Source organism: Pygocentrus nattereri, chromosome 6, assembly GCF_015220715.1.
Source record: "Pygocentrus nattereri isolate fPygNat1 chromosome 6, fPygNat1.pri, whole genome shotgun sequence".
NCBI classification, from domain to species: domain Eukaryota; kingdom Metazoa; phylum Chordata; class Actinopteri; order Characiformes; family Serrasalmidae; genus Pygocentrus; species Pygocentrus nattereri.
Genome location: NC_051216.1, coordinates 26,410,006 through 26,428,285, shown reverse-complemented (window position 1 = coordinate 26,428,285; position 18,280 = coordinate 26,410,006). Strand labels below are relative to the sequence as shown.

The 18,280-nt window shown below is 41.9% G+C and overlaps 3 protein-coding genes across 5 annotated transcripts in view; 1 reads left to right on the top strand and 2 right to left on the bottom strand.

Annotated features, from left to right (window-relative positions):
- Nucleotides 1-186: 186 nt before the first annotated feature.
- il17d (interleukin 17d) lies at nt 187-2,686 on the top strand. Its single transcript, XM_017704607.2, has 2 exons — nt 187-809; nt 2,113-2,686. The coding sequence occupies exons 1-2, from the start codon at nt 475-477 to the stop codon at nt 2,396-2,398; spliced, it is 621 nt and encodes a 206-aa protein (XP_017560096.1). The 5' UTR covers nt 187-474; the 3' UTR covers nt 2,399-2,686.
- A 283-nt stretch (nt 2,687-2,969) lies between these two features.
- Nucleotides 2,970-6,981, bottom strand: eef1akmt1 (EEF1A lysine methyltransferase 1). Of its 3 annotated transcripts, none has more exons than XM_037539521.1 (5): nt 6,964-6,981; nt 4,272-4,435; nt 4,070-4,152; nt 3,450-3,748; nt 2,970-3,169 (listed from the first exon to the last, which is right to left on the bottom strand). In XM_037539521.1, exons 2-5 carry the CDS (start codon nt 4,419-4,421, stop codon nt 3,039-3,041), a joined length of 663 nt encoding a protein of 220 aa, XP_037395418.1. In that variant the 5' UTR covers nt 4,422-4,435; nt 6,964-6,981; the 3' UTR covers nt 2,970-3,038. The 3 variants fall into 3 exon arrangements, with proteins under 3 accessions (XP_037395418.1, XP_017560093.1, XP_017560094.1); XM_017704604.2 differs by lacking the exon at nt 6,964-6,981 and adding an exon at nt 5,340-5,413; XM_017704605.2 differs by lacking the exon at nt 6,964-6,981 and adding an exon at nt 4,789-4,930.
- A 2,773-nt stretch (nt 6,982-9,754) lies between these two features.
- The window catches only part of xpo4 (exportin 4), a 40,536-nt gene continuing 32,010 nt past the window's right edge, over nt 9,755-18,280 (bottom strand). Inside the window, exons 14-23 of the mRNA XM_017704603.2 lie at nt 15,683-15,842; nt 14,785-14,954; nt 13,603-13,777; nt 13,039-13,332; nt 12,753-12,933; nt 12,509-12,627; nt 11,338-11,468; nt 10,936-11,053; nt 10,755-10,847; nt 9,755-9,952 (exon numbers count right to left, since the gene is read on the bottom strand). Of these exons, the coding sequence (XP_017560092.1) occupies nt 9,755-9,952; nt 10,755-10,847; nt 10,936-11,053; nt 11,338-11,468; nt 12,509-12,627; nt 12,753-12,933; nt 13,039-13,332; nt 13,603-13,777; nt 14,785-14,954; nt 15,683-15,842 (1,639 nt within the window). The remainder of the gene's footprint in view (nt 9,953-10,754; nt 10,848-10,935; nt 11,054-11,337; nt 11,469-12,508; nt 12,628-12,752; nt 12,934-13,038; nt 13,333-13,602; nt 13,778-14,784; nt 14,955-15,682; nt 15,843-18,280) is intronic.

Genomic DNA, 18,280 nt, shown 5'->3' with positions numbered 1-18,280 from the left:
ATATAGTTGTATTCTTCCTCTGTCTTCGTTTATTTTGCTTCGTGTTATTAAGTATTTGAAACGTGAATGTTTTTATTCACACGATTAAAGTTTGGTTACATTAGTGCACAGCCCGCTTTCTGGGTGTGTTTGTGAACTGACAGTAACCAAGAGGATCCAAGATTCTCCGTCGCTCTCTAAACTTTCCCTTAAATACTTGGCCTGATCATCGCAGATGACGCCACCCACACAAACTCACAGGAGTGTGGGGAATTTTCCCACAGCCATACGAGCACAGGCTTTGGAAGAGTACAGTCCATAGAGCCTTAATTCGGTGATTAACATAGTATCTAATGCAGGCTACCGACTCACGGGCAGACGAACGAAGTAAAAGCTTTCTGCAACATCTAGAGGAGAAGAGCTTGCGTGAGTTGCGTTAACTACTACTTACAGCAGCCCAGCCTCGATTCCTGCTAGTCGTTTGTGAGCGTCCTCATGTGGGACTCCTTGAATATGCGCGCTGGCCGCTTCGCCTCGCTGTCGCTGTTGCTGCTGGTGTTGGTGTGCAGCGCGGAGGGACTGAAGGGGCTGAAGGGGCTGAAGGTGAGGAGGAGAGCATGGAGGACGCGTCCGTGCGCTGACCTGCCCGAGGAGCTTCTGGAGCAGATGTTTGGGCGCATGTCGGTGGGGGTCCTGAGCGCTTTCAGTCACACACTGCAGCTCGTCCCGGGTCCTCAGAACCTGAGCTGCCCCTCAGCGGCACGCCGGAGTCCTAACGGAGCCTCGCGCACCCCGGTCAATCTCCTCAGCCTTTCACCGTGGGCGTACAGGTACGCAGACATGAAAATACACTGCATGTCCAAAAGTATCTAGACACCACTTCTAATTAGATCAGCTACTTTAAGGTGCGCTAGTTGCCGGCACACAGTTTGAAGAACTATGAGAATGGGACACTGCAACAGCCTAAGGTCACCATGGTCAATGTCAACTGTCAGCTAGAGGGGTATAAAGCCCCTCAGCACTGAGCTGTGGAATTGTGTTCTCTGGAATGATTGAGCACCACTAAATAGCTCTGGGGTGAGTTGGAGAGGCGTTTGTGATCCAACAGTCAATGTCAATATCTAACCTCACTAATGTGCTTGTTCACAGCAATGTTCAAACATCTAGTGTTAAGCCTTCTTGGAAGGGTAGAGGCTGTTGCTGCAACCGAGGGGGCATGAAGGTCCCATCGATACCACTGATTTCAAATGAAACGTAGGATGAAGAGGTGTCTACAAACTTTTGGTCATATAGTGGAACCCTCATTACAGGTTGGATTCAGCCATTTTAGGCCATCAGGTAATGTAAAATTAATTTATTCCACTTTCAGCAGACAGACTGCCAAAACCCTACCAAAGTCATTTTAGTGGTAAATTAAGGGAAAAGAGGTTTTATTGTTCAGCATCTGTATCAGGGGTTCTGGTCCTGGGGGCTGGAGTCCAGCATAGCTTACTAATTTCTCTGCTCAAACACACCTGGACCTAATTCCCAAAATCATCTTACTGTTAAGATTATGTTAACCGGTAGAGAGAGTGTTCAGTAGGATGCTCGCTCTTTCATTTAAGAATTCTTTGTGCCAAGTGGCTTTTGGGAGACCCAGCTGTGGCGAGTCATAAATGAGCTGAAACAGGTGTTTTAGAGCAGGAAAATCACCAAGCTTTGTTTGCCAAAATCTATCTAGAATTGGTGACCCTTGGATTAGGTCAGCCAGTGTAGCCTTGTCAGTAATGTCAAAGTATTTTGCTCTTCTTTCAGTGTAATACTCAGTAGTGCAAGGACATCCAATCTTATCCACAAAGGGCCAGTGTGGCTGCAGGTTTTCATTTCAACAAAGCAGGAGATCACCTGATGAGCAGATTGAAGAGTAAAACCAACTGATTAAACAAGTGCAATCAGGTGTGCTGCAGCTTGTTTTGAGTGAAAACCTGCAGCCACCCCTGCTGTTCTGTGCTGGACACATACTGCTGTATAAAATGATTCTGATGTTTTACTGTATGATACTTCATATGATCTAATATCCTAAAATCCCTGAATCCAGCTAAGTCACAGAACTGTATTTATTAGGTGATTAAATTCCATTTTCTTTGATTGGAGGATCAACCATGACCCAGCGAGGTATCCCCGGTTTCTCCCAGAGGCCTACTGCCTGTGTAAGGGTTGCTTGACTGGTCCGAAGGGTGAAGAGAGTGAGCAGTTCCACAGCGTGCCAGTCTACGTTCCCACAGCAGTGCTGAGGCGAACAGGCTCCTGTTTGGGGGGACGACACTCCTACATCGAGAGCTATGTGTCTGTGCCAGTGGGCTGCACCTGTGTGCCAGCACTGCAAGATACACACAGCCTCAGCAGTAAACAGAGCAAGGCCAAAAAACGGACAAAGTGAAATGACTAAACCAATAAAGCCTGTGGTGCTTCTAGGCCAAACATCTGAAGTAATATTTTGCAACTCCTATCCTGGAAGCCCTTAGTGTTTTTCCAACTCCAGACGCCCAGGATTTAGTCCAAGAACTAGATCATTAAGTGAATGATGTGGCTTTAAACTGTGCAGAGCATGTTGTCTACTGGGGGATACTTTGTTCAATTGCAGTCTATCTCAACATTCCTAGTATTGTGCTGCTGAAGAATGTATACAGTGTTTTGTCCTTCAGGATAAAGGTAGGCTTATCATGCATTCTTGATGTGTATTATTTTATTAATTAATTATTGCAAAATTAGCACAACAGATGTCGCAGTTTACATTTTTTCCTAGTAATGACCTAAATCTTTTCTGAATTATGCATAAATTATATTTGCTTGCTTACAGTGTAGATTGTTTACAAAAGCCATTTATAAAATATGTACAAGTTATGAATAACCAATAAAAACAAATGCAGCTCCATATAGTTCGGAAGAAAAATATTCCAGACAAAATCATCCACTGTGAATAACTGACCACTGAATTTGTCTGCATGCTGTTCATTCCACATGTATAGAGCTTTTAATCACACCTTAAATGTTTTGAGGTCCTGTTCCAAACCTACCCCTTAGGAGAGGAGGCTTGAGTCATAGTTAACATAGCATCTGAATTCATTGGCAAGGTTGTGGCTGTGTTTTGGTAGATAACTGCATATCTTCAAGCCCATGAGTTTCCTGGCATGTTCCTCCATGATAGCTCCTGAAATTAGACAAACACAAAGCATGAATCAGACAATGAATTTTCTGACTTTATATGCTAGTCCTTATCTAAACCTGCCACCTTTTCCCTCCTTCACACAAATAACACATCACAGAAATTGTTCCAATATGTCAAGGTACCATTTTTATCACCAAAAATGTACCATCAACATATCATGAACAATGTACACCTCCCAAGACATTAAGTTAATAGCAATAATGAAATATGAGAATATTGATTTTATTTTTTTGTGTGTGTGTCTATTGTGGCTTCCACCAACCTGTACAAAGCAGGATTTTGCCCTTGGTCAGGTATTTTACAGTTAGTGCCACCTTGCTGAGGCACTCTTCTGACAGGTAGGGAGGGTCTGCAATCACAACATCAAAGCTCTGTGGAAGGATGTGTTCAGGTAAACACAGTGGGTTGTTGTAGTCATAGAAGACAAACTCGTGGCCATAAGCTGTAAATCGACGGTCAAATTCAAAGAGGACAGATGACACGCAGTGTGACTCATCTTCTCTCTGGGACTCCAGCTGCTTCAGCGTCTGATAAACACTAGGTGTGCTGACGCAGGCTATCCTGCAGGTTAGAGCAAACAGAAAGGTATGTTGATTAGGATGGTACACTCTAGATCAGGGGTCTCTGGATCTTGAATCCAGCCCTGGATTTGTAATTTTGTAATAGTAGTGAACTGTAAATGATTGGCAACCTGGGGTCAGTAATCATAAGCTATAAGTAATCATAAAATCCAGGACTGGAAGGTGTGGAAGTGAAGACCATTATTCTAGATGACCAGATCTGAATGAAATAAATTGGGTTATAATAAAGTCACTGCCTAGTAGAGAACAGTATTGCACATAGATAATACCCAAAAGATTAAGTACTGTAAAAATAACCAACCTCCCTTGTTTTCCTGCTTGCTGGATGGCTTCCTCAGCTAACCGGGCAGCCGTTTCATCACTGTACCAAAACTGGCTCATATGCTGGTTATGGTGACAACAGAAGGCTAGTTTAGTCAGTTAATCAGTAATCACTAATATAAGCTCTTTAGCCACCTACTGAACTTAAACACTAAAGACTGAACTGAACAGCATGCATGTACCCAGTCCTCTTTGAAGGAACCGACAGTGTAGCTGTCCGTCAGTGCTGGCTGCTCCTGCTTTGTTTCAGTCATTTTCTCAGCATAAAACTCCTGCAGAGCTGCAAGAGCAGCAGCTGAAAGCTGAGGGACGTCATCGTCGCTGTCACTCATGGTAAGGAGAAACTCTACAGGCAGCAGAGAACAAACCTTTCAGAGACAACACAGCAAGCATACCATATGTCCAAAAGTTTGTAGACACCTGCTCATTCCACCTTTCTTCTGGAGTCAATAGTATTATTGACAACCCCCTCCCCCCAGTTTAACGCCTGTGCCAGTAATGAGAGCGAATTAAAGTGCCTGAATACACCGATAAAAAGGAGAGTCTAGATCATTTTGGAGATACAGTGTGACTCTCTGCCCTGTGTGGATCTCGAAGTTAGCAAGACTGGCTAAGGCACCTCAGCTCTGTCTTAATTAATAAACTAATGTTAGTGTGGAAATTGGGAGACATTTAAATGGACATTGAAATACAGCCTACCGTAACGTTAAATAAATACTCCTAAACGTTACTCCGGTCAACTGTCAGTCTGGGCATCAGGAACGGTAACTAGCAGTTAGCCAGTTCTCAGTCTTGCACGTTTTGTCAGCTACGGCAGACGTAAAGGGACAAACTCTCGTAGTGAAAATTCCCACGTGGGCTCGGACAGACTGCGCGAGTAGAGCTGCTCAGTGACACCTTCTTGATCGATTCCTGTAATAACGGTCTTGATTAACTGTCCTGTAAGATACGAGGCTCGTGTGTTGTTATTTTCTGCTCAGTGAACGCAGGGGAGGTTGGCTTGTCTGGGTCTTTTCTAACTTCAGGCATGAGGGTTAGTCGCTGCCCGGATCAGACATCTCCGCCGCGTCTGTGGTAAAGCGAAACAAGACGAAGCTAAACGGGAAAAGCGCTGAGCTGACCGTTTCTTGATTGTCTGTTCGCCTCTACTGATATGTACTCGCAACCGCCCAGAGAGTAAATTAACAGCAAAACACTCGACTCTCTGTGTGAGCGCAGACGTCATCGTCACTAAGTTCATTTAAACGCACTTAATAATAACTGCAGAAAATCGGGTTTTGTCAGCAATCCGATCAACATGTTTCCATGTTCTTGAGTAATCAGATCACGGGAAACTGGGTCTAACACGAGCCAGGCAGTGACCAGATTTCTGCTTTACAACCAACCAATAAACTTACAGAAGAAGACGTGACGTAATCGTAACGTAAAAAACGAAAACTTCACGTCGTGTTGTTTTTTTAAAACGTCGCCCCACTTCAGCTGAAAATATGAACACACATCATTTAGAAGATAAAGAATATTAAAACCCTTTATTTCGTGTTTTCGCGCCACTCTCGGTTTTGCAGCATTTGCTGCCACCGCGTGGCCCTCTGTGTTGCACGTTCACGTCTAGGGTTGCGGTGTCCGCTTTTAGTTGAGATAGAGGGGTCGGGCGAAGTGTTAGGGTTACATGGCCCTCCAAACGGAGCTTTTTCAGAGGCACACTGCAAACAGTGCTATAAAAAATACAAACGGCGAGATGTCTGCGTGAGCGACCAAGAAACACAAATATAGCCACAAAATATGTTCTCTGTTAAAAAAATACAATAAAATTGTATTAACATCGTTTAATGTTTCAGTATGGTTGTTTTCTTCGTAACAAGCATAAAACATCGGTAAAAGTTTGCTAATGTCTTGGTAGCTAGCGAGCTAATTTTCCCGTTCCACCTTAAATAGTCCAGCAGTATTGATGCCTGAAGCGTCAGAATGTAACTGCTGCACCATTTAAGGTGGAACGGGAAATTTCAAACAAGAACCTGGTGAATAGCTGACTTCAGCTTCGTAAGAACTAGGAGTGGGCGATTAGAAACAGTTGTCTTATATCCCTTCTCTGAAAACATATGATGCTCTAAATGTAACTGTGAGCAGTCTTCGGGCGGAAGGCAGGATACACCCTGGACAGGTCGCCAGTCCATCGCAGGACAGACAGACAGACACAGACAGTCACACCCAGGGGCAATTTAGCACGTCCGATCGACCTGACTGCCTATCTTTGGACTGTGGGAGGAAACTGGAGAACCCGGAGGAAACCCACGCAGACACGGGGAGAACATGCAGACTCCACACAGAGAGGACCCCGGTCGCCCGGCTGGGGAATCGAAGCGCTGTGAGGCGACAGCGCTACCCACCACGCCATCGTGCCGCCGGAATTGAGTCTCGATACCCAAAACATCTGGAATCGGAAAATTGACTCCGTACCGTGATAGGACCTGTGCAAGTCCCGTCGTGAAAAATGTCCTCCCTACTAAATATTCCACAGTCTACCGAGCCCCGCTGATGACATCCTGTATAAATAAAAATAATGCGTGGCCACAACGTAGTAAGGTGTGGGAACAAGATTATAATGCGTGGCCATAACTTAATAAGGCGTAGGAATGAGATCATGGCTTACTAAGTCGTGGCCACGCATTATTTTTATTTATACAGGATGTCAGCAGCAGGGCTCGGTAACAGTCACCTGTTAGTGCTATTATAACAAAGTGGAAGCGATTGGGAACGAGAGCAACTCGGCCACGAAGTGGTAGACGACATAAAATGACAGAGCGGGGTCAGCAGATGCTGAGGGGCATAGTGCGCAGAGATCGCCAACTTCCTGCAGAGTCACTCGCTACAGACCTCCAAACTTCACGTGGCCTTCAGATTAGCTCAAGAACAGCGTAGAGAGCTCCATGGAACGAGTTTCCGTGGCCGAGCACACTCCTAAACCTTTTGGAAAGCCTTCCCAGAAGCGTTGAAGCTGTTATAGCTGCAAAGGGTGGGCGGGACATGTCGCGAAATGGGCGTGGTATATGTCAGAGTGCTTCGCGATTGGGTGTTGAGAAGTTTGTTGTGATTTGTCGGAGCTCCTGCTGGCCGGGCTCTAAAACCGCTGCTGATTAGTACATTTTTGGGACCTTTTGTGCATAAAGTACATAAATAGATCGCACCATTAGATTTTTTTTAATAATCTGAAATGTAGAGCAAATGAATGGGCTCTATCCGAGTCTGACCCACTGCTGGATGTAATTCTTCTTAGGATTTAATGTCTTTTTTTTCATTTAAAAAGTAAGTAACGTAAGTCAGTCATTTATAGATGCGAGTCTGAGCTGCGTGTTTTTGGGTCCAGTGATGCCGCGATGCCGATGTTTCTATGGTCATTCATCATAAACAACCGTTTTCATATTTTTTCATTCAATTAATCCTTTAGCCCCGGTCAACAAAGAGCTCGTGAGATCATAACACGTTTCGGTAATCATGCCCTCCTTACCTCTCTCCCAGACGAGCTCTTAATTTCGTTGGTTGTAACCTAGGTCACATTAAAGATGGAAAAAATCAGAAAATACTGCAATTTCAAGCACGTTTTATACTTCGTGTACTGCTACGTACGACTGGGTTTAGTCATCCTGTTCTGTAGCCTTGATTCCGTCTTTTTTTTTGAGAGCCAAACTGACAGCGAGAGCTATCCTGGCCCGAGAAAAGAACAAAAGCATTTAACAAACACAAACCCATCTGGTGGTCAGACCCATTCGGTGTTTGGAGTTTGTCCAGCCTGCAGGAATACATACTTGAAAGTCTGAGCACAGTCTTTAGGACAAAATCCATTTTAAAGGCAAGCGTGTTAGAATATTCCCAGACACTGTATTTATATGTAGTTATACGACACACACTTCTACCTGACGTGATGAACTAGGAGAAGTCAAAATAGTCTAGCTCAATCCTGTGTACTTCACAGCCTAACTTCATTTCCACATTTCACCAAACATACACTGCACTGCTATACAACCTTCCATAAATCAGTCAGCCAGAGGAACAGTCTGAAGAGGCGGAAGAAAATATGACAAGGCATGTTTTATATAATAAGTTTATGTACATTTACATTACATTTTAGGCATTCCAAAAAAAAAATCTGGATTAGTGCTCTAAACAACTGAGGAAAAAAATGACTTCCCACTGTAATTTTTGGTATTTTATTGCTACAGCAACATTAACCCACTCTGCTGCTCAACAATTGTTTTGGGTGTGTGCATGTGCTAGTTTTTGTGTGTGTTGCACCAAAAGAATACAAGAGTAGAAAAATAAAAGCAAGAGGGCAAATGTGGCCCCATGTGTTTGTAGGTAATGTCTATCAAAATTTCATCAGACCGACAGACTTTTTTGTAAAGGTTTTTTTTTTCCAGAATGACTATGATGGGCAGAAATGATGGCAAAGAGTAAAACTACAAAGTGATCATAAAGAACAAACAGCCCCCTTTACCTTCAGGTGAAGTCATAAAAAGCTGCAATATCTGTAATCTACAATTTTATAAAACTTCAGTCCTTTTTGTTTTTAAACATACATTTTTTCCATTTTTTTCTGTTTGAAAATATATGTACACCCTTAATGAACACAAAATGATTTGGTTTCTCTCTCTGTGACTGCTTTCCCACCTTTTAGGAGCGAGAAAGGCTTCTCACATCAGGCAACGACGATCAGCGCTCAAAGTATTTACTAGTCTAGATCTCCTATGGCTTCCCTAGCTTCACCATGGTCAGGGTTCTAGCTAATTTACCCACTTATAAGGTTTGCACCTCAACTGCTTTTACTTCTGCTTTTTTTTTTTTTATCAAATGGTAAAAAATAAACAAATGGTATAACCTAAGCATTTAAGACCATGCTGGCACATTAAAATGGCATGTTGAATTGGAAGACCCCCATCTTGAACTTCTCACTTGAACACCTTCAGCTTCTTGAGAACATCTTGAGACTGCAGACACTGGTACAGAAGTTATATTTAAAAAAAAAAAAAAAAAAGTCTATTTAAAGCCTCAATGAGTGTTTTTTTATGACCACCCCATGTTTTTTAGTCCAACCTGCCGTCTTATTTTCTTGCTGATCGCTACCCGTATTCAAGCATTTCATTAAAATGAAGCAAATGCTTCCATGTAAATGAGTAAATTATCTAGAGTCCTACAGCAAAGGTGGTGATAGCTAGAAAGAGCCAACACTCTTGATGTGAGTATAGGCTTTGCAGTTAAGACACAGTTCTACTCCTTGCCATACAGACAGCTGGATCTTGGACATGACAAACAAAATACAAAGGCACTCAAGGAGAGGCATTAAGTGAATGTTTGTCGAGAAAGGTGGAGAATCTCCCTCTAACTTTTATAAGTTCATCTGAGGACCTCCCACTGGCAAAGCAGACACCGATCAGCTTGGACTGAGATGAATATGAAGTGTCATTCCCTCTCTGCTTTCCCCAACGTCCCCTTCCTCTGCTTCCACTGGCATGTGTGCTAGGAGACCCAGGACAGGAGAGAATGAGAGCAATGTCTTAGACGACCTGATATCAGTGCTCTGCTCCAACAGTGCAGTTCTGCTGGGCATCTCCATAAGCGGTAGAGAGGTGGGAATGAGGAGGCAGAGAGGAGAGGAAGTTGGAGGCAGTGGTTATTTGACACACAGCAAGCCTCCGACATTGGCCACAAACTCCTCCAAGCTCTTCAAGAAGGCCACTTTCTGTTTGCGGTCCATTGTTGGAGGTGTGCTGCTGGCGGTGAGGGTGTTGAAGGCATCGGCGAGGCGCTGGTAGATCACAGCATCTCTCTGACTAGAGAGCAGAGACTCCACCAGCTCCGAGTACTCGGCCTGACACACAGAACAAGACACCATATTATTGTGCAGAAGAACTGTTTTATCTAGTTGAGGGGTTCCTAGCCTTATTAACAAAGTGGACCAATCCACAATGCTTTGGACCGACTGATAGGGGAATAGAGAGGACCACACAATTAGCCCGTTTTACTGTCATCAAGGAATGTTTTGTTTCCAAAACAACAAAGAAAATAAACAGCGTCATCGGCCTATTCACTTCTTGCTCATTCGGGACGAGCCTCCACAGTGATCATGATCCACTATTTTAGGTCCTAACAGCCTCATTAATAATTCTTCTGTTTTAAATCATCATTTCCTCCACCCTCCCCGTCCCCATCTAGCCTTCCCTGGAGTTTTTCTGTGGCAGCTCCAATAAAAAAAAATTTGTAAAATTTTGTGAACTACTTATTCCCTCTGTTCACCACTGTACTGTTGGCCCAGTATCAGAGGTTGGGAACCTATGGAAGTAAATAAATAAATAAATAAAATCACAGAATTTACTGATTACTATGGAAATTCAAAGATCTAAATGAGGAAAAAAAAAAAAAAACACGTGTCCTCATAACTTCATGTGGTCAGCAACACTTGTTTCAGGATGTGAACAGCAGTTAAGTTATAATCATTGGACACAAAGGATGCATTTCAGAAGAAACGGATGAGCAGCTAGCTACAAACTTTGACAGCATGTGCCTATGCTGAATTTCACTTAATTCTGTTAAAGCTCCACAGACAATTTGCAATTTCTGATGTTCATTTTAGTTAAGTGGTATATGGGTGTGTGTTCAACTGTAATACTTACTTGATGCAGGCACACAAGGGTGTAGAGGGCTTCTCCAGCTGCCACAGTCATTTCAGTGTTATGCTTCTGCAGTACCAGCATATCAAACACCAGCTGGAGATGAAGAAGTAGAGAAAGAAAGGGGTATGAGTTTCAGATGACTACATAAAGAATTGAGGGGTGATGATTAAAAGACGCTCACCTTGAGAAAATGTCGAGTAGCAATAAATAAGGGCGTGTCCTTTTCCTGCGTCTTTGCACACTGCTCAGCCAATGGAGACAGCGCTTCCAGACACAATTGACTAATCTCTGAGCTCATCCTGTGCAACGTATGTTAAGGTAAAAGCTAGAAAAAGACCATAATCTTCTGACAGCATCATCACCAAACCATTAACTGTAATTGAATATCAACAATAAATACCAATGGCAATCCATCATCTGTCGCACTCCCTAGACACCATGATATAAAGGCACTTCACATTCAGAAACATTCCCCAAGTTCCCCACATCCAGCATCCCATTGCTTAACAGGCAGTGCAGCAAGGCTTTAATTATTAAGAGGTGGTCCAAAGTAAAGGTTCTCTACTAATTAGTGAGAGGATACGAGGTCATGCCCAATTCCAGAGAGAACATTAAACTCTTGAAGAGCTCCTCTGGCAGCTGTGGGATCTTCTCAGGGAAAATCTCACAGATGAAGGTGATGAGCTTATAGTACTGGTTACACAGGGAAGGGAACTGCAAAAGAGATTTTATACAGAGTCATACTTTTTTGGAGTGCAAGTGTGCACTTTTAAGCTTTTCTGAAGCTTTTTCACCTGAGCAAAAGGTTATGTACAAAAACAGAACAGTGTAATGTTAGTTTGATGGTGTAATGTAACTGGTTGCACTGCAATTTTGGCCACAGGCATTTCAGCTGAAAGAGGCACCTTTGACAGAGAAAAAGGCCAAAATGTTTATGTACACATACAAAAAAAGATTAAATAAGTCTACAGTTCAACAAATAATAAATTATAAACCTTTGGTCATAAAGTGAACAGTGGCATAGCTCATCAATTGTGATCTAATTCATTAAGCACAATTAGCCACAAAACAGCAAGCAAAACACTCCCAACTATAAAATATTGTCTAAAGCTTTGTCACCAGGAAAAAAAATCCAAGAAAATCTTGAAGTTCACTGATTACAATGTAAATTCATTAAAAAGCATGCGTCCTCATAATCTCATGTAGTCAACAACACTTGTTTCAGGATGTGAACAGCAGTTGAGTTATAATCATTGGACACATGTATGTTGTATTTTACAAAACAAAAGGATAGTTCTATTATACTGATTATTCCATAAGAAGCAGTGGATGAGCAGGAGTTTACAAACTTCTTAACATGTTGTGCCGATGCTGATTTTCACTTAATTCTATTAAAAGGTCAGAAAACACCCTTTGCAAATTCTAATTTGTCCTATGGAATCACATTTTCTTTATTACCTTGTTGACCCTCGCCCCTCCCCCGAGCATGACATATACATACACATATATACACACAAACACACAAAATAAAAAAATAATTTTATATATATATATATATATATATATATATATATATATATATATATATATATATATATATATATATATATATATATATATATACACACATACACACACACACACACACACACACATACATATACATATACATACACACACAAAATATTGTAATGGCTATGGAAAAATGTCAATCACACACCAAAATTGTTACTGATGTGTGGTCACAGACTTACTTTTAGTAGGTCCTGAGACATGAGGGGTAGCACAATATTAACCCCAAACAGCACTACATCAGCAGCTGATACTGTGCGACCAGCTCCAGTACTCTGCTCCTGCCCTCGAAACACCTCATCTAATTCACAAACACAGGCATATCAGCTCACGTGAACATGCTGGATCAGAAAATTTAAAGAAAATGAAACGTTCCTGCACTGAAACATAATCTGAGTGTTCCATACTCTTCCTTGTTGCTCTTACCTGTGTCACTGAAATCAATGAACTCTTTGGAAAGGAGGTTGGTGAGGAGCTCCATGATAAGCAGCAGGTCCTGATACTGGTCTTCTTCTGCTGCCACGTCAAGTCTCTTACGACCCAGATTATTCTTAGAATAGACCTGCAGCAGCGTCAGACACACCTCATACAGCTTCATAGACTTAGTCTAGAGGGAAAGAGACACACACAGCTGTTTAGGATAATCTCAGTTAGACATTAGATGACATTCTAGCAGCTGCAATCTTTACACTCATAATCTAATGTAACACACCTCTCCCAGGTAACAGATTTGCTTATGGGCCACCTCCACAAACACCTCAATAATGAGGTTTACAGTTTCCGGAGAGTTCTGGTAGACCTCCATAAGGCCAATGCAGCTGGACAGAAAATCCATGAGAAAGCTGAAGAGGGAGCCCACATTATCTATCTGTGTCGCCTCTGCAATGCCACACAGTGCTTCTAGAGTGGCCACAATCTCCTGCTTCACAGCTTCCTCCTGACAGATCTGAGCAAAGTTCTCCTGGTTTATAAGGTTCAGGAAGCGCTGCTGGAGTGGGTGCAACACCTGGGACAGAAAAGAAGCAGGTCCAGGAACAGAATTAGGGAAAACCTTTTAGTTGCTCATGACTGATTTGGTTGGTTTGATTACTGGGTCTGATCTACTGAACCAGGAAAACAAGACAAGACACCACTTGATATGAAAGGCATTGATTCTCCCCAGTGGGTCATCACAGTTTGGCAGCAGTGACTAATTCCATAATGTTCAATCTGATCACACGGTACTCAGGCATCACACACACATTAAAGTAGAATGCCAGAAAGTTGGTATGCACACCTCTGCCCAGTACTGCTGTTTTGTATCGGAGTCCATGTGCGCAAAGCCTCCAAGAACAAGGGCCTTCATTAGGGTGCGCTGGATGGGGCTGGACAGCAGGTGCAGCGGAGGACTTCGGCTTGCAAACTGCTTAGCCAGATTCCACCAATTCTCACACTGTACAACAATGTTTGCCCTGATCGGACAGAAATGGAACACATGATAATTTTGAATAACTGACCAGGTGATTCACACAGCTTTGTTAAAAATAAAGCTAAACAACATGACTGAACATTGCAGAATGAGAGAGATCATAGGTGACAATTTTCATTAATTACACCAACTACACTAGAGGCATGAGGTACTCACACACATAACATGTTCTTTAAGTGTAACCACACTTTTTGTTTAGAGATGGTACATGAGGTGTTCTCCAAAGTGCCATTAAATCAAGCACAGCAGTTTAATGCCACAAGATGTTACATTGGTGTAAACTTTGGTAAATTTGTAAATGTTTTTTTTCTGGCTGTATACATATGCTCACTGCTATAACAAATAGCTCAGGTTTTGTCAAGTGTAATAAAACATTACAAAAAACAGTTATTATTTGTGTGAACAACAAAAACAGCTAACTCCTTTCATAGCCAACTAGAAAAGGAGTCTGTAGGATTTCATGAGCAAAAGCACTCCTCATATGAACTGTGAACCTTGAAACTTGTATAAATCAAATTAATTAAATGTCTGTTTTTCTGTTCTTAGACATGGGTAACTGCAATTAATCTATCAATAAATCAATAACATAAAACATGTTTTACATTTTAAATATCTAATTTTAATACTTTTAGAACAAGTTAGAGTATTTTCTGAACCTCTCAAAGTCTCCATAGCCAAGCTCTTTGAAACTACTATAACCACTAGAAGCCGCAGTTAAAATTTAGTACAGCATTTCATGAACATGTAAACTGATGTACAAAGGAACAGAAAGATGGCAGAGATTTTTTGATTGTTTTCACTAATGCACTTCAGAGCAATACCATCACTTCACCAACAGGTGGTGCAAAAAGAAAACATTCCCCATCAACTGAAGTCAACAGACATTTCAACAGACAACCTGTTTTTCAGTAACTAACACGGCTTTATGGAACTGCTGACCAGTTAGCCACATAATTATCACTCATTCCTCCTCCTCTCAAGCACACCTACCTCTCTCTCTTTTCCACCAGAGTGACCAGCAGTTCCACTGTGTCATTGGCTAACTCAGGCTCAGAACTCCATACCGAGAGATTATTGATCACTTTCTCCAGCAGATACCCCACAATCCATTGTGCCCCCTCAGTATCTGCACCAAACGCTGTACTTAGTGGCATACTGATCTGAAAGCATGAAGTGAAAAGGGTAAAAATTCAGAAACTGAGCACAACAGGAAAAAAAACGTTCACCATAAAGGGTGGGTAACATGGGAACAGTTAACATCACAGTACTTTGACCTTCATGAGCTGCATTACTGTACAAAATGAACCAGCAAACAGTATTAAAGAAAACATATACATTTTTAATACAAGGTTTGAAAAAAAAAAAAAAAAAAACTTAAAAGAATTAAATAAGATCAGGACATGACACCCAAACAACTACCAGTCAGTTACATTACATTACTACACAATGACACAAATAAAACACTCAGATGTGATTCATTTACGGCAGTTGGCTGACGCTCTTATCCAGAGCGGCTTACAATTTAATAATTTTTGCATAGGTAGGCCAAGCAGGTGTTGGGAGTCTTGCCTAAGGACTCTTATTGGTATAGTGTAGGGTGCTTGCCCTGGTGGGGGATTGAACCCCAGTCTACAGTGTAGAAGGCAGAGGTGTTAACCACTACACCAACCAACCACCATGATTCATGACATAAATTAACATGATTACAAGAACACACTGTATTGGCACCACACAGGGCACATTTTATGTGTTAAATTCTTCATAGATGTGAACTTAGAAAAACATGGAATTCGACTTGGGTGCAAAACGTTTGCATATGAATATATATGTATTGCCAAAGAATCAGTGTTCTCCCTTTTTGGTACAGTGTTAAGTGTTATGAGCTCACCTGGCTATACAGTTTCTCATCCACCAAAAGGTATGTTTTGGCCCAGCGTCGCAGAAACCACACAATGTCTTTGCCCATCTGAGGACTCAAAAGCTCAATTAGACTTGCCCGCGTCGCCCGAGACTCCACCTCAGACGTCCTCAACACTGCAGATAATAATCTGAGAGTTGAGTGATAGTGAGAAAAGATAGAAAGGAAAATAAAAGGAAAAGAAGAAAAAGAAAAGAAAAAGCTACCATGAGTAAAGACCTGTGAGCAGAGCTTTGAACTTTGGCACTGTGTATACAGGTCTATTCGAAGACAACACAGCCTCATTTCTTTCCAGTGTAAGCAGCAAAATGACACATTGTTCATATGGAACTAGTTACAATAGTATCAACTATTCCACAAACTGTTTAACATCTTTTTCCTGTGTTAAATATGCAGGGATTTTCAACTGAACTCCATCTCCCCAATTACTAGACTGACAAAGTGCTGCAAAATCCATAGAATCTTCATAAGCTCTAGTGTGGAAGGAGGATTCAATCAGCATTATTCCTCATTCTGCCACACGGTAGCAGTCAGAATTTTTAAATAGGCAGTTTGAGGTTTCAGTACAGTTACAACCTGGCTTCAACACACACATACATGTGCATCTACACTCATTGTCCATTTACTTTGTAGCTTTACAACTGCGGTCTGTAGTCCATCTGTCTGCATATATCACTAGCACCCTTTCACTCTATTCTTCAATGGTCAATCTGGCCCACAAGGCCACTAGAGAACAGGTATCATTTGCGTAGTGGATCATTCTCAGTATTGCAGTGACACTGATGCGGTGGTGGTGTGTGCTGCACTGGTACAAGTGGATCAGACACTTGAGCTGATTAGAGCTGCTGTCAGTGTCACTGCAATTTATTCTAATTAATAGCATATCTTCTGCTAGATTAAGCAGAAGAAATACTTATGGAATTGCTCGACACAAACAATTATGGAGTTATCAACAAAATAGCACAGTTTTATAAAATCTGTGTCTATGTGGATATACATCTCTACATCCACACACAGCAACACACCACCATCACTACATCAGCTGCAGTGCTAAGAATGATCCACTACCCAGATAGTGCCTGCTCTGTGAGGGTCCAATGGGGTCCTGACCATTGATGAACAGGGTAAAAGGGGGCTAACAAAGTATGCAGAGAAACAGATGGACTACAGTCTGTAATTGTAGAACTACAAAGTGCACAGAAATAGTAAGTGGAACTGATGAGGACAGTGAGCGTAGCAACAAGGTGGTCATAATGTTATGCCTGATAGGTGCACATGCATGCATACATACATACATACATACATACATACATACATACATACATAGTATTGAATAAGAATGACGAATGAGAAATTTCTAATTTTCAGTGCACACCTGTGCATTAACTGTTGAGCTAATGATTGCCAACTCCACTGGTCCTTGACCTGACATGCTACACCGTAAGAGTATTGATTTTTTTATTTTTTTTAATTCAGGCAGTCATCTTTACATGTTTCATTAGAACAGCACAAGGTTAAAGTTCCAGCATCATCTCCATGGCCAAGGCAGATTCATGATCCATTACTGAATATCACTTTTCATCCAATCATCCACACTGATTGTTTCTCTCTTTCTTCTCTTTACATGTTAGTGCTGATTTTCATTTGGCTTGTCTTATGTAAATCCCATTTCATTCAGCCAATTTCTTACAGTTCTATCACAAACACTGACTCCTGTTTCTGCCCATGTTTTGTTGTGCTTTTTCTATTTAAGGCATTTTGCCATTTTGTGTACACTTACACCAATTTTTAGACACAGCTGACTGGGAGCAACCAACATCGTTTACCTAACTCTATGCTGGATTTCTTTGTTAACGTCTATAATTCTTTCCACTGTTTAAATTGATAACTTATTGAAGCCATGTGTTCTTTCAATTACATGGAGAAATCCATGGGGGGGAGAAAGGAAAGGTAGGAAGAAACAGCAGGATAAGGGTATGGAACAGAATCCACAGCAGTTCTTTATGTGCTCTCAAAGACAACAAAATCTCACATTAACAAACTCTTTCGTTCTTCCACACCTCCAGTGGAAAGAACAGAAGGATACACAAGAAAGGGATTACTGCAGATTACTGGCCTGTAAGACAGATACCCCTTCACTGTGGGGCCAGCACAGTGCAGCCGAATGTTTCACATTGTTTGCAAAAACAAAACCCCATTGACATTTCAGAGCTGTGGGGTCAGACATTGTTATTAGGAAACTCAATCCCTCAGCCCACTGTCTTTCCAAATCCTCTAACCTCCATCCAACCCCAAGCCCCTCCTTCCCCCTCTACCAACCTACTGTCTCTCCAAATCCTTCATCCCTCTCCTGTCCTCCTACTGTCTCTAAAACCTCTCCTATTTCCTAACCCATCATGAACTCATCAACACGGCATCCTCTCAATGTCTGAGCTCTAACCTCCATATCCTCTCCTATAATAGAACACCATGTTCTGCCCCCTCTGTTTATGACACTGTCAGAAAGGTCTGCACATAAAACAGAGCTTTGTGGAGAACTATCAGAATATAGCAAATAACTCAGCAATA